Source organism: Excalfactoria chinensis, chromosome 16 (genome assembly GCF_039878825.1).
Source record: "Excalfactoria chinensis isolate bCotChi1 chromosome 16, bCotChi1.hap2, whole genome shotgun sequence".
Lineage (NCBI taxonomy): Eukaryota > Metazoa > Chordata > Aves > Galliformes > Phasianidae > Excalfactoria > Excalfactoria chinensis.
Window position 1 is genome coordinate 5947297 of NC_092840.1, and position 12271 is coordinate 5959567.

The 12271-nt window shown below is 52.9% G+C and overlaps 1 protein-coding gene across 5 annotated transcripts; it reads left to right on the forward strand.

The window, feature by feature from the left end:
* Positions 1-31: 31 nt before the first annotated feature.
* Positions 32-12171, forward strand: CMKLR1 (chemerin chemokine-like receptor 1). Of its 5 annotated transcripts, XM_072350788.1 has the most exons (4): positions 32-119; positions 590-729; positions 4512-4705; positions 7988-12171. In XM_072350788.1, the coding sequence occupies exons 3-4, from the start codon at positions 4671-4673 to the stop codon at positions 9123-9125; spliced, it is 1173 nt and encodes a 390-aa protein (XP_072206889.1). In that variant the 5' UTR covers positions 32-119; positions 590-729; positions 4512-4670; the 3' UTR covers positions 9126-12171. The 5 variants fall into 5 exon arrangements, with proteins under 5 accessions (XP_072206889.1, XP_072206888.1, XP_072206887.1 ...); XM_072350787.1 differs by lacking the exons at positions 32-119; positions 590-729 and adding an exon at positions 2501-2706; XM_072350786.1 differs by lacking the exons at positions 32-119; positions 590-729 and adding an exon at positions 3012-3236.
* The last annotated feature ends 100 nt before the right edge of the window (positions 12172-12271 follow it).

Below are 12271 nucleotides of genomic sequence, written 5' to 3' on the forward strand. Positions count from 1 at the left end.
CACCACCTGTAGGTATCAGGAAGACACCCCTCTACTGAAGACTTACTCTGGGCTATCAATTAAAGCACATGGAGGAGGGATAGTTGAAGTTAAATCCTGCTCAGCTGCAACCTGACAAGGTCAGTGATCTCCTTGGAAGCTCCCAACTGTTGCTCATTAATCCCACAGCCCATTAAAGAGGAGAGCATGATCCTTCCCAGTGGGATTGGCCTAAATCAGGTGAGAGGGGTTTTTTGCTTAATGTCTTCTGTGAAACAAAGCTGAAAGGGAGTAGGATAGAAGATTTGGGGCTGTTTTAATGTCTCTGGGTGAGTGGCAAAGCTGCGAGCTTGGGTAGAGAATGGGAAAGAGTGGATCAGGCTGGATGACCTCCTAAAGTGGCAGGTGATGGATGGTATTGAGCAGTGTGTGTATGGGTGATCAGGGCTCAGGATGCTTCATCCTTTGCTGCCTTGTCTTGGCTGAAGCAACCTGTAATTCTTACTGAGTCTTAATGTGCCTCAGGAGAAAAAGTGCTGTGTGTAGGAGCCTGGTGCTGCTTCTCATCCTTGATTCCAGAGGCATTCATTCTCTCTCCTGTGGCTTTCAGTGCTCCGTAAGTTCTTTTGGTAAGAGAGTGGGGCTGCACTGCTGCAGGATTCGAATCCTCAGTGGAGATCTGGTGTAAGGAGCTGTCTTTGCTTGTACATCCCTGATGTCCTGTCCATCACCTGCAGGAGGGATTTGAAGGTGAGGAACAAAGGTAATGTAGAAAAGGATGCCCTGTGTTGGGGCTTAAAAAGAAAACAAACTGCCCATGTCCTGCAATCCTTCATTTCTGTGCTGGGAGCTGTAAATGGCTCTTGACACAAACGTGGAGCTGCCAATGAATTGCTTGGTGTGGGCACATCCATCACTGCTGTGTGATTCCCCGGTGACAGCCCTATGGAGCATCTACAGCCCACAGGATCAGTGGGGTTTGGATGCCAAAAGGTGACCTCTGGCAGCATGTGTTGCTCTCCTGCATCTTCTGCTTGTGTTTCTGAGCACCCCCAGTGCCCAGTAGGATGCTTGGGCTGCAAAGGGAGCTGCGTGGCCCTGTGCAGGTATGGTAAAGATCCCTCTTTTGCATGGTGTGGTCTGAAGGAGGGTTTCCAAGTCACTGGGCTGTGGATTTAGCTTTGTAGGGCTCGCTTGTGCCTTCATCATCACCTTTTTTCATGAGCTGGGCAAATTAATCACCCAGTGGGTAATTAACTAATTGCACCCAGCCAGTGCTGAGGGGAAGGAATGGGTGGTGTTGGGTTAAAAGGATGTCTCAGGCTCACAGGGCTATAGGATGCCATCCTCACCCTGGCAATGGGGCACAATGAATGGAGGCTGAGCTGGGGTACAATGAATGGGGGGGGGTGCAATGAATGGGGCTGCAGGGAGATTCAGTGAATGGGGGTTGCATTGGGACGCAATGGATGGAGCACGATGCCTCCTGCAGCTCAACTTGCAGCAGCGTGGGGCAGTCAGTGAGCACAGCCATGCCTTCCTGCAGCCCTGCTGGGCTCCGTGCTGCTATTTATAAGCTGTGAGTTGCACAAGCCTGGGTCTGTTTTTTCCGTGATGGTACCGAATCAGTGAAACATGGAAAGCGGAGCCGTCTCTTTGACATCCTGTATGTGGGCTTCTTTATTTTTTTGCAATGAGCTTTCGTTTCCACTCGGATGGGATGCGGGGCAGGGTGTGTTGTCACAGTGGGTCATGGAGGGAGTGATGAGCAACACGCAGCCCGCGTGGGAAACACTGGGGAGAGGTGGGGGGTGTCTGCTTTGCCTTCTCTTTCCTATTACTGTGACAGCTGCTGGGGTGAATCAGGCTGGTTCCCACCATCTGGGAGGTGCTGAGGGGTTCCCAAGGCTCTGTGGCACTGTAGTGTTCCTGGGAGGGAAAACCCGAACTGCAGAGCTGACACTTGGGGTGTGCTTTATCCCATGTCAGTGTGGTTTTTACCTTCACGTTTTGCTAAGCACGGGGATAAGGGCGTGTGAGCACAATCCTATCCTGCATCCTACAGACGCCCTGGAAAGGACCTGAGGGTGGGCAGATTCCAGCAGGGCACATTGCTGAGCTCCTGCCCCAAAGTCCGTGTGGCTCAGATGTGTGGAATAAAGGTGTGCCCTGTGCTCTGTGGGCTGGCCATCATCTTCCATGGGCACACCGCTCCCCAAATGCATCCCCAGTGTGGTCTGATAAGCCCAGTGCTTTTGGGGGAGTTGTGGCTGCTGGGTGGAGGATGTGCTGTTGGTGAATTCAGAGATGTGGAGCTGCTGGGTGTGTGAGGACGGCACCCACTTCCTTGATGCTGGGTGTCCCCCTGGGCAAAGGTCATGGAGCTGGTGCTGGTTTGTCCATAAAGGTGTCGTGAGTCATTGCCCCAAACCTGCTGCACACCCGTAGCTGTGCTGTGCACGTGGAGCTCAACGCAAGGGGTCGAGTGCCGCGGAGGATGCAGGGCAGGAAGGAGGGGATCTGCTCGGTGCCACATCAAGCGCGGGGTGATTGGAACCTCCTGCTCTGCGGGGGCGGATACGGAGCTGCTCAGTCCTCATTGAGAATGGGACAGCCCCGGAAAACCGCCTGGCTGGGATCGGGGCTGGGCTGGCCACGAGCAGGTGGAGCCCCTTCCGTTTGCTTTGCAGCCCCCGTGAAGGGCACGCAGGGCTGGAGGTGCTATAGGTGAGCCTGGGGGTGCTGCTTGGGAATGGCTGAATCCCAATAGTAATAAAAACCACGGGAGAACCCAGATCCAAATGCGGCAGCAGCGTTTGGGAGCCAGATTTCACCAAGGGAAATGACTCAACGTCTTGGAAGGAGCTGGGGGTGGTGGGAGGACAGGGGGGTGTGGGGGTAGGAGGGGTGCACAGAGTGGGCTGGGGGCAGCTGGCAGCCACCTGGTCCTGTGGTGTCCCCCTAGTGTTGCCCAGCATTGCCCCCACAGCCCTATAGGTCTCCGGCTGGGGGCCAGGAAAGGCGGCCCCATGGGAAGCGGCACACCGCAGGATCCCCGCCAGCTTTCCCACCCTCTCCCAGCTGTTGCTCTCAGAGCCAAAACCACCCTGAGGATGCTGCTGCTGTTCCTTCCCCCTCCCCTTCTCCTTAAAAGCTGCCTGTGCCCTACGCCGCTGCCTGCAGCATCCTCACTGGACTCAGCTCTTCTTCCTTGCTGCCTTCATCCCAGAGCAGAGAGGGCTCTGGCAGAACTCAAGGTATTGGGTACTGGGAATGGAGGGGGAAGAGAGGAGCATTCATGCTGAGCCCCCCTCCTCTGCTGCTGACTCCTAGGGACCCCAAGCAGAACTGCTCCCCACTGCCCACGGCAGCGGTGGTGACAGAGATCCCACCGAGGTGGGAGCATCGGCACTGGGTGGTGTTGGAGGAGTCCCCAAGGAGGTGGAAGTGGAATGTCTGGCTATGGGAGGGGTTAGGATGAGTCCCACTGGCAGAGCAATGGGGAGTGGGGCAGCACCAGGCTGTGCAACCCCTTGCATTGCAGCAAGACCATCTTTCACTTTTATATATATACTTTAAGCACTTTTGGGAGCTGCTGCATTGAGACTGCATTGCCCAAATGCATTGGGATGACAAAAGGGTTGTGCTCTGCTGGGTTTTGTATCACTGCTTTCACCCCATGCCCAGGTCCCCTCCAGTACAGCAGTGTGACAGTCATGAGCTGCTTGTATTAGCAAATCCCCATGTGTGGGTGTTGGGGGGGGGGATCATGCGGCCTCCTGGGAACTCTTCTCTCTTCTCCTTTCTCCAATCTGAGAGCATCAGCAACTTTTCTCCTGATTCAGCCCCAGGACAGCAGTTTTGTAACCCAGCACTATGCAAAGTGGGGCTCGCAGCTGGGGCTGATTCCTCTTTCACAGCTCCTGGGGTGGGACCGATGTCACCACCTGTGCAGGACTTTGCGTGTCCTTTGGAGGTATCACTTCTTGTTGGGCATTACTGGTGCCACATGATGTGGGTTGTGGTGGTTTTGCACTTTCACAGCCTTTTCTGGATGGCTCCGTGTGCCCCCCTTGTTGGTGATGCTATTGGGAACCCCAGCGATGGTTGGGCAAGCCCCAATTTTTCTCAAGCACAGTGACCACCACCTCCACTTGTGTCCCCATATGATCCAGGACAGGGACACGCTGCTGGATCCATCCCCACCTTTGTGTGTGAGTCACAGCTGAACCAACAGCTGGGAGCAATGAGGTGGGAATGCATTCCCTTCCACCATGCCCCCTGGGAACACTGGGGACAACATATGCCTGGTCCTACACCAGCACGGAATGCTGAGCTCCAAAGGGTTTGGGGCTGAGTATGAGTGCTATGGGATATGCACTGCACAAGGACCTGCCTTGTCCACTTTCTGCACAGAGCCCAAAATCAGGGTCCCCCCCCCCACATCCTGCCTTGCAGCATCGCTTCCTCCTTCCCAGGCATGGGCCAAGCCAATGTCTGGTTGTACTCTTTTGTGTTTGTGTGTGCCACAGGCTGTGGTTTTGCTCGTCCCCACATCGGCAACGCGTGCACATCCTCTGTGGGATGAGAGAGCTCAGCAATAGCCACGGCCACTGGTGGAGAAGTGACTGAACTCTGCGGCAGCCAACACGATCCTAACAGGGTGACAGCAGTGGGGATGGAATCTCTGCATGCACCGAAGTGCAGGGAGTTACCCAGCTGAGAGGTAAATGCCTCCGGGTTTTGGTGTCCGTGGGGTTGTGCCTGGGTCAGAGCAGAGCAATATTTGGGGCTCAGGGCAGGGTTGGCTGTAGCCGGCAGGAATTCTTTGCTTTTCCCATGGGGATGCAGCCAGCTGAGGGTTTTCTCCTCCCTGTTATTAGAAAGTGGGTTTGGGGCTTGGGTTGATGATGGTGGTGACCTACAGGGCCGTGCGTTAGGACCCTGTGGGTCACCACCACTCTCATTTGCTTGGAGTTTCTTTTGCTTGCCTCCAAAGTCCCCCCATAACCCAGCACAATCATGTCCCTCTGTCTGGCAGCAGCAGGGTCAGATCCATTTCCTTCTCTTAGTTTCCTTCCTCTTTACCCCCTCTAAACACTGATCTGCTGAGAGCGGCTCTGCAGGTGCCACATGAACCTTCCCATGATGTCCCCAACCACACGCTGGCTTTATCCCCAAACAGCCACGGTGACACCCTCAGATGGGGTGCAAATCCTCCTGGTTTGCAGTGAGGATGGCTCCCACCATCGGGTCGTAGTGTTTCCAGCCATGCCATGCAGCTGGCTCACTGGCACTGTGCCGTGCAGCCGGCTCCCTGCAACGTGCAGGGAATTGGGATACATCTCCAGGAGAGATGCTCATCACACAGTGCAGCACTCATCTCTTGTCCCACACCCAATGACAGGTGCTGCGTGGTGCGGGGCTGGTGATTTTTCTTTGTGCTTAACCTGGAGATCAGCATCGTGTTTTGAGGTCTGATACTATTTCTAGGCAGAGCGGAGCATTCAGGCTGTGACCCCCACACTGCTGTGTCCCTGCACTGCTTCTATGGACCGTCCCGTCCCAACCAGACGTTGTACAGCACTGCCCAGAAAAACACTGACTCATGCTGTTATTCTGTCCCACCCTGGGCACAGCCGGCTTTTTAAGGCTGCCTTTTCCAGTTATTCCTTTTTTATCTGCCTGTTCATAACTCAGCCTCTCTCGGGGTCCTGGCACCCAAGCATCGTGGATGCAGGTAGGGCTTTCTGCCTTGGTTTCCCCTCTAGGAACAGGCTTTTCCTCTTCCCTCTGCTGATAGGGCTGTAGATTGTGGGGCTGTTTGTAGGGATTTGCAGGTGCCTGGATTTGGGAGATGGGGGGTGCAGAGAGGTGGCAGCAGCATAGGGCTCTCCACAAGCTGTTCTTCCCCCTGGCATCACCATGCATCCATGAGGGGGCAACTTTAAGAGGTCGAAAGTGCCCTTTTGAAATGCCAGGAAAGTTTTTCTGCATACATGTAAGCTAAAAATAGGGCTCGGGTGTGCATTTCCCAGCAGGGTCCTCTGGGCATTTAGTGAGGTCTGAGCTCTCGTTATGGGCATTTTGATGGTGCCCAACTTGCGCTCAGGACTGGGAACATCACATGGATTGGGATGTCACTGCTGTGGTAGCTGCCAGCTGAAATAAGTGAGAACTGGAGCTGGTCATCACCGTTCCCATCCCCTTCCATTCCATTCCCATCCCCTTCCCCTCCGTTCCCACACCCCCATACTGGGCTGGGAGGAAACTTGGGACTTGGGGCTTTGGTGTAGGGCAGCCACAAGGGGACATAGAATCACTGTGTCACCTCACAGCTTGGGTGAACACAGGAGTCTGGCTCCTGTGGGATATGAGGATGTCCTGTGCTCATTGGGGACATGGACGCACAAGGAAGGAGATGCTGATTCCTAAGCATCCCCGTGGCTGAGTGCAGGGATAAGGCAGACCAACGTATTATTTTTTCTTCTGGCTGCACTCTCCTATTTCCCCACTCACATCCGTCCTCCCAGCTGCGGAAGCCTTTTTTTTTTTGCCCAGAAAAGCTGCATTTGAAGGTTTTTGCTGTTCTCTCCGCTTCCTGTTGCCGTCCCAAGAACAACAGCCCTGACCTCATCCTGGTGATGTGCGGGGCCGCCCTGAGCTCAGCCCTATGGGGGTCCCCAGCCGAGCACAGCTGCATGAATCACAGCTTTTTGGGTTATTTGGGACAGTTCCCGTGCTCATTTTTATGGAGGTAGGAGGACAGAGATGAATAGAGAACGGCGCGTAACGTGGTTTTGGCTCGTGCTAAGCATTTGCAGCCCAGAAGGAACATTGAAACATGATGATGTGTGGATTTGGTTTGTTGGTTGTTTTTGTTGTTGTTGCTGCTGTTTTGCTTTTCAGACATGTTTTATGGGATTTTTTGCAAAAGGGAGGAGAAGTGGAGTTGGGGTTTCTTCAAGCCCAGGTTGGTAGGAATGGGGCCAGGTGCCCCTCACTGCACTGGCACTGCTGCTCATGGCTGCAGCACGGCCATGCAGAGCATGTCCTGCAGCATTGCTCTCAGTGGGGTCTGCAGCCTGCAACTGCAAAAGAGGGGAGTGCCAGGGGTAGAGAAGTGGGGTACCTCTGGGAAATGGGGATGGGGCAGCATTCTGTCACCCACAGCTTTGCTTTTGGGGAGGTGAAGCCATGCACTAAAGATGTGCAGGGGCAGGGCCAGCTCATGGCTGTAATTGGTGGCTTGTCCCATGGGCACCTCTCCTGGGGCTCCATGAGGGGACTAGGATGCACTGTGTATGGGGGGGATGCACTAAGCATCCTTTTGGCTCTGAAATCCATGGCATGGATGGAACCCCACCAGCTACTTGCTAGCCCACTTCTTCAAATCTCTGTGTCCTGATGGGAGTGTTACTGAGGGCAGGAAGGGGCAGAGAGTGGTGGGGCTCCTTGGGAAGGAACTTGAGGAAAAGCCTATGGAGAAACAATAGCTTATTGTGTAAACACGTGGGGGCTTGGGAGCGGTGCTGGCAGGAGGATGATGTTCAGCAGTGCACAGCCTGGTTGGGTTTGAGGTGTAGAGCCCCAGAGCTGTTAGCAGGGAGCAGTGGAACATGCTTAATGGGGGCTCAGAGTGGCTGGCAGAGCCCAGCTTTGGATAATAGCACTTAGTGCCCACAGTTAGCATTTTGCTCAGTGCTTGGGAGAAAGAAGGAGAAAAGCTGTAGTACTTTGCAGTTTGGAAAATCTCAGAGCTGTTAATAAGCCTAATACTAATTGTTTTCTTGGAATTAAGGAGGCAATAGACCTGTTTTTGAGAGTAAGGCTGCAGCCACATTCTGGTGAGCACAACCAAGATGAGCTCAGCAGCTCCCAGAGTTGGTGCTGCTCCTGATCAGGGCATAAACATTCCAGATGAGCCCCAGAGGTGGAGCTGGACCCAAGGGATCCCCCAGCATCCCCATGGCCATTCTAGCCATCTAACACTATGTTTGCTTCGCAGGGCATTGCCATCTGGAGAGGCTGGGACTGACCAGGCACTGGTTTGTGCACTAACCATGGCGTTTTCCAATTCATCTGATTACTCTGATGACTCTGATGTCTACGACTACTTGGATTACACCTATGAAGAACCAGGCAGCGTGTGGACAGGCCCATCCTATGACCCAAAGGACATTGCAAGGATCCTCTCTGTTGTCATCTACAGCGTGTCCTGCGTGCTGGGCATCCTGGGGAATGGCCTTGTCATAGCTATCATCACTCTGAAGATGAAGAAGTCAGTCAATGCCATTTGGTTCCTCAACCTGGCCGTCGCCGACTTCCTCTTCAACATCTTCCTACCCATAAACATTGCGTACACAGCCATGCGCTACAACTGGATCTTTGGGACCGTCATGTGCAAGCTGAACTCCTTCCTCCTCATCCTCAACATGTACACCAGTGTCCTTCTGCTCACCACCATCAGCTTTGATCGCTACGTGTCGGTGGTTTTCCCCGTCTGGTCTCAAAACCATCGGTCCACCAACCTGGCATGTATGGTTTGCCTGATCATCTGGATGGTTGGTATCATCATGAGCTGCCCTTCTCTTGTCTTCCGAGATACAGCACAAGCCCGCAACTCTATCATTTGTTTCAGCAACTTCTCCCTGTCCAGAAATAGGTCTTACCAAGCACTGGCACTAGTGAGACACCGAACGGTGAACATCACCAGGCTCTTTGCTGGATTCCTCTTGCCCATCACTATCATCACCTTCTGCTACATCTCTATTGCCTTCAGCCTGCGGCGAAACCGCCTCGCCAAGTCCAAGAAGCCCTTCAAGATCATTGTCACCATCATCGTCACCTTCTTTCTGTGCTGGAGCCCCTACCACCTGCTGAACATCTTGGAAACAGAGCCCGACCTGATCGCACGCTCTGTGTTTGAGATTGGCATCCCCATCACCACGGCACTCGCTGCTTCCAACAGCTGCATGAACCCCGTCCTCTATGTCTTCATGGGCCAGGACTTCAAGAAGTTCAAGGTGACCATCCTTTCCAGGTTGGTGAATGCGCTCAGCGAGGAGACCGGCCACTCCAGCATCGTGCACAGGAGCTTCTCCAAGATGTCTTCAATGACAGAAAAGGAGACAACTGTCCTCTAAGGCTGGATGCTCATGGGATGGCTGCAGTCCTCAGGGCCACCCATGTCTAGTACTGTGATGGTGGAATGGCCATGGTCTCACACAAACAGTGCATACTTGGACTGATTACACTGCCTAGGCATGGAGACCTCTGTGTGTGTGGCCTGTGCTCCTTGGCCAAGGCACTCCTTTATTTTCCAGAGACAGCTGCAGCTCGGAGGAGACGTCAGCATCAGTCTGTGCTGCCTGGAGGTGCCCATGGATGGACAACCTGTCCCAGCTGGAGATGACAAAGGCTGGGTTATGGGGAGCACTGTGAGGACAGCATGTGCTGGGCGGTCTTGTGATAAAGAAAAACGGACAAACAAAAAAGCAGTGAGGGAAAACAGGTGATTTTCTTGTTATGGGATGTGCCTGAGGAGGCACTTTGGCTTCCTGGATGGGTGGGTGCCACCCACTGTGGTAATACAGTGACACTGTGCCCTATGTATGCATATAGCCACTTATTTTAAATCCTGACTTATATTGGTACTAGAGCTGTGTTTCTAACTGTGATGTGAGTACTGCGTACCCAGCAGAGAATGCTGCAGTAAGCACAATGCTCACCCAAGGGCTCAGCCCTACTGCAGTGCCTCTTTCTGTGCCCCTGCTCTGCCCAGCAGAGCAGTGCCACAGGGATGTGGGATGGTTCATGGGCTCAGCCAAGTGGAAAGCTGGCAGCAAAAAGAGAGAGAGATGTCCTGGAGGATCCTTGCGGAGTGCCCTGGTAATGGCCATTTGAACCAGTGTCTCTATCCAATTTCATGCACAGTTAATTTGGGAGGTAATTCACGAGTTGGGCTGCTTGGCTGTGACAAGCAGGTGGACACTGGTGTCACCCTTATTTATGGGCTGATTTCTTTGTGTCACCCACAGTGCCTGCAGTTCCAAGGGGAAGGAGGAAGGGCCACATCCTCACAGTAGGGGTGACACATTGGGTGTCTAGGAGGGCACAGTCATGTCCCCTTCTTGCCCCCACTGGGAACAGGGATGCTCTCACTGGGTTTTGGTGGCTGGGTTTTGTGAGCCCGTTTGTTATCTCTGTAAATAGCTTTCCCAAACCTTGGTGACTTGCTACATAACCTCGGGTTAAACCATCATTGCAGACAGCTTTGGAAACCTAATATTTGCGTTCATCTTTGTAGATGTTTGCCTATTTAATGCAAAACCTGTTTTACATACAAATACCCCGCTACGTCTTGAAGCAGGGAAGGAACACGAGCTTTTCAGCTTCTTCCCAGAGCACGTGAGTAATTCCCAGTGCTGGAATGGGGGAGACAGGGAAGCAGTGTGGCCAGGCTGGGGTCACATCCTGCCTTTGGGCTGTGACAGCTCCAGCAGCGCCCCATTATTGTTGTTACCCCTTTAATATGGTCCCAGAATGGTTCTTTAGGAAAGAGAAAGGAGAAAGCTGACAGTCCTTCCCCCATGCTTGTGTCACCCCAACATGTTTTCTGTCAGATGGAATCCGGCGAACACTCTGTTCTGCTGATTAAAATAGGAGTTATTAATGACAGCAGTGGGCTCAGTTGTGGACTGGGAGTGCTGAGCATCCCACCCGACTCCCACTGCAGCTCCGTGTGTTGGGATGGGGATCTGGCACACATTGCACTGGTTGCATTTGGGGGGTGAAGAATTTATGTCTGTGCACAGCAGGAGAGATCCAGGAGCTGGGACACCAACCCCCAGTCCTTGGAGCCTCATCACCATTCCTGGATCACTGTCTACATACCACTGAACCCACAATCTCCATCCCTTGGGATTCCCCAGCCCGGGCACCCCCATCTTTATCTCTGTGTTGCTAGTTCCCATCCCATCCCTGGGACATTCAGTCACCACCCCCAACACCCTTTGTGCTCTCTCCCCACTTTCTCCTGTCTCCCCATAACTTAAGGGGCTGGATCTCATTTCACACAACCATTTGGGAAATTACTTGCAGAATATACCAAAATCATTTCTGTAGAACACATTACCGTCCTTTAATGACTGCTCTTTTTCAATTAGCTGTCACAGCCTGGAAATAAAGCTGTGCTTTACTTCCCTAATAAATCACACCCTTTATTTGGAAATGGATTTAAGGAGGGGGGGGGGGAAAAAAAGAGAGAATAAACATGCTATCATCTCCCTTTCCCCAGTGCCAGGCGGGCTGGAGCCATGTTTAAATTATCCCCACTGCATTCAGGCAGATCATCAACTGTAAATTTTACAGAAAATAGTAAAAACGATAAATAAACATGCTGCTTTTGTAGGAGGTGAATATTACTGCTGCTCAGATTTATAACCCTCATCTCCCATACGTTTTATGGCTTTTGTAAAAGTGCTGTCGCAGCTTCTGCATTATGCTGCTAAGGTGGTTTCTCCCCCCTATTTAAGGAGCAGCATGAGCTTAGTGTGTGGTTTAATTTGGGAGGCAAAGGAGCCCAGCTTGAGAGCTCAGTTCAACCCAAGAAGAGGTCGCTGGCATAGCTGGGAAGGGAGCTGCTCCCTATCCTATCCCTTCCCATCTCCATTCCCGTCCTAAGCCCATTCCTCTGTCTCCATCCTTGTCCCATCCCCATACTTATGCTATCATATTCCTATCCCCATCCCCTCCCACTGTTGCTGGCTGTACACCAAACCCACGCAGAATTGGGGGGAATGCAGGCAGTTTTGGTGTGGGCACTGTTACCACGGCAACCACCGAGTAACCCATCCAGCCTATAGCTGCTGACAGAGCTAGCAGACATTGCAGAAGAGACTCTTTTACTACCTGGATGTGCTGTGCCTCTCACAGCCAACACTGGGCAGAACCAGTGATGCCCCACACACTGTCTCCTTGCTGCCAGCACATCACCAAAAATTAAGGGTGGTGCAGGAGCTGCAACTCTGGGGGCAGCTGGTCAGGAGGAGCAGCATAAATCCCACCAAAACGGTTCTTTTTATAGAGCCTGAGGCACGATAAGAGGCAATGGAAATAAAATTGGCAGTAAATCTCTCCTCTCACACAATGTGCCTGAATAAACTTTCCTTTAAGGACACCGGCAGGGTAATAAAGCTACCAGGACCAAGTGATCCAAACACAGGGACGTCATTAATGCAATTAAAGCTGGGACTGAATGTCATCAGCCAGCCTCGAGGCTGTGGCCTCA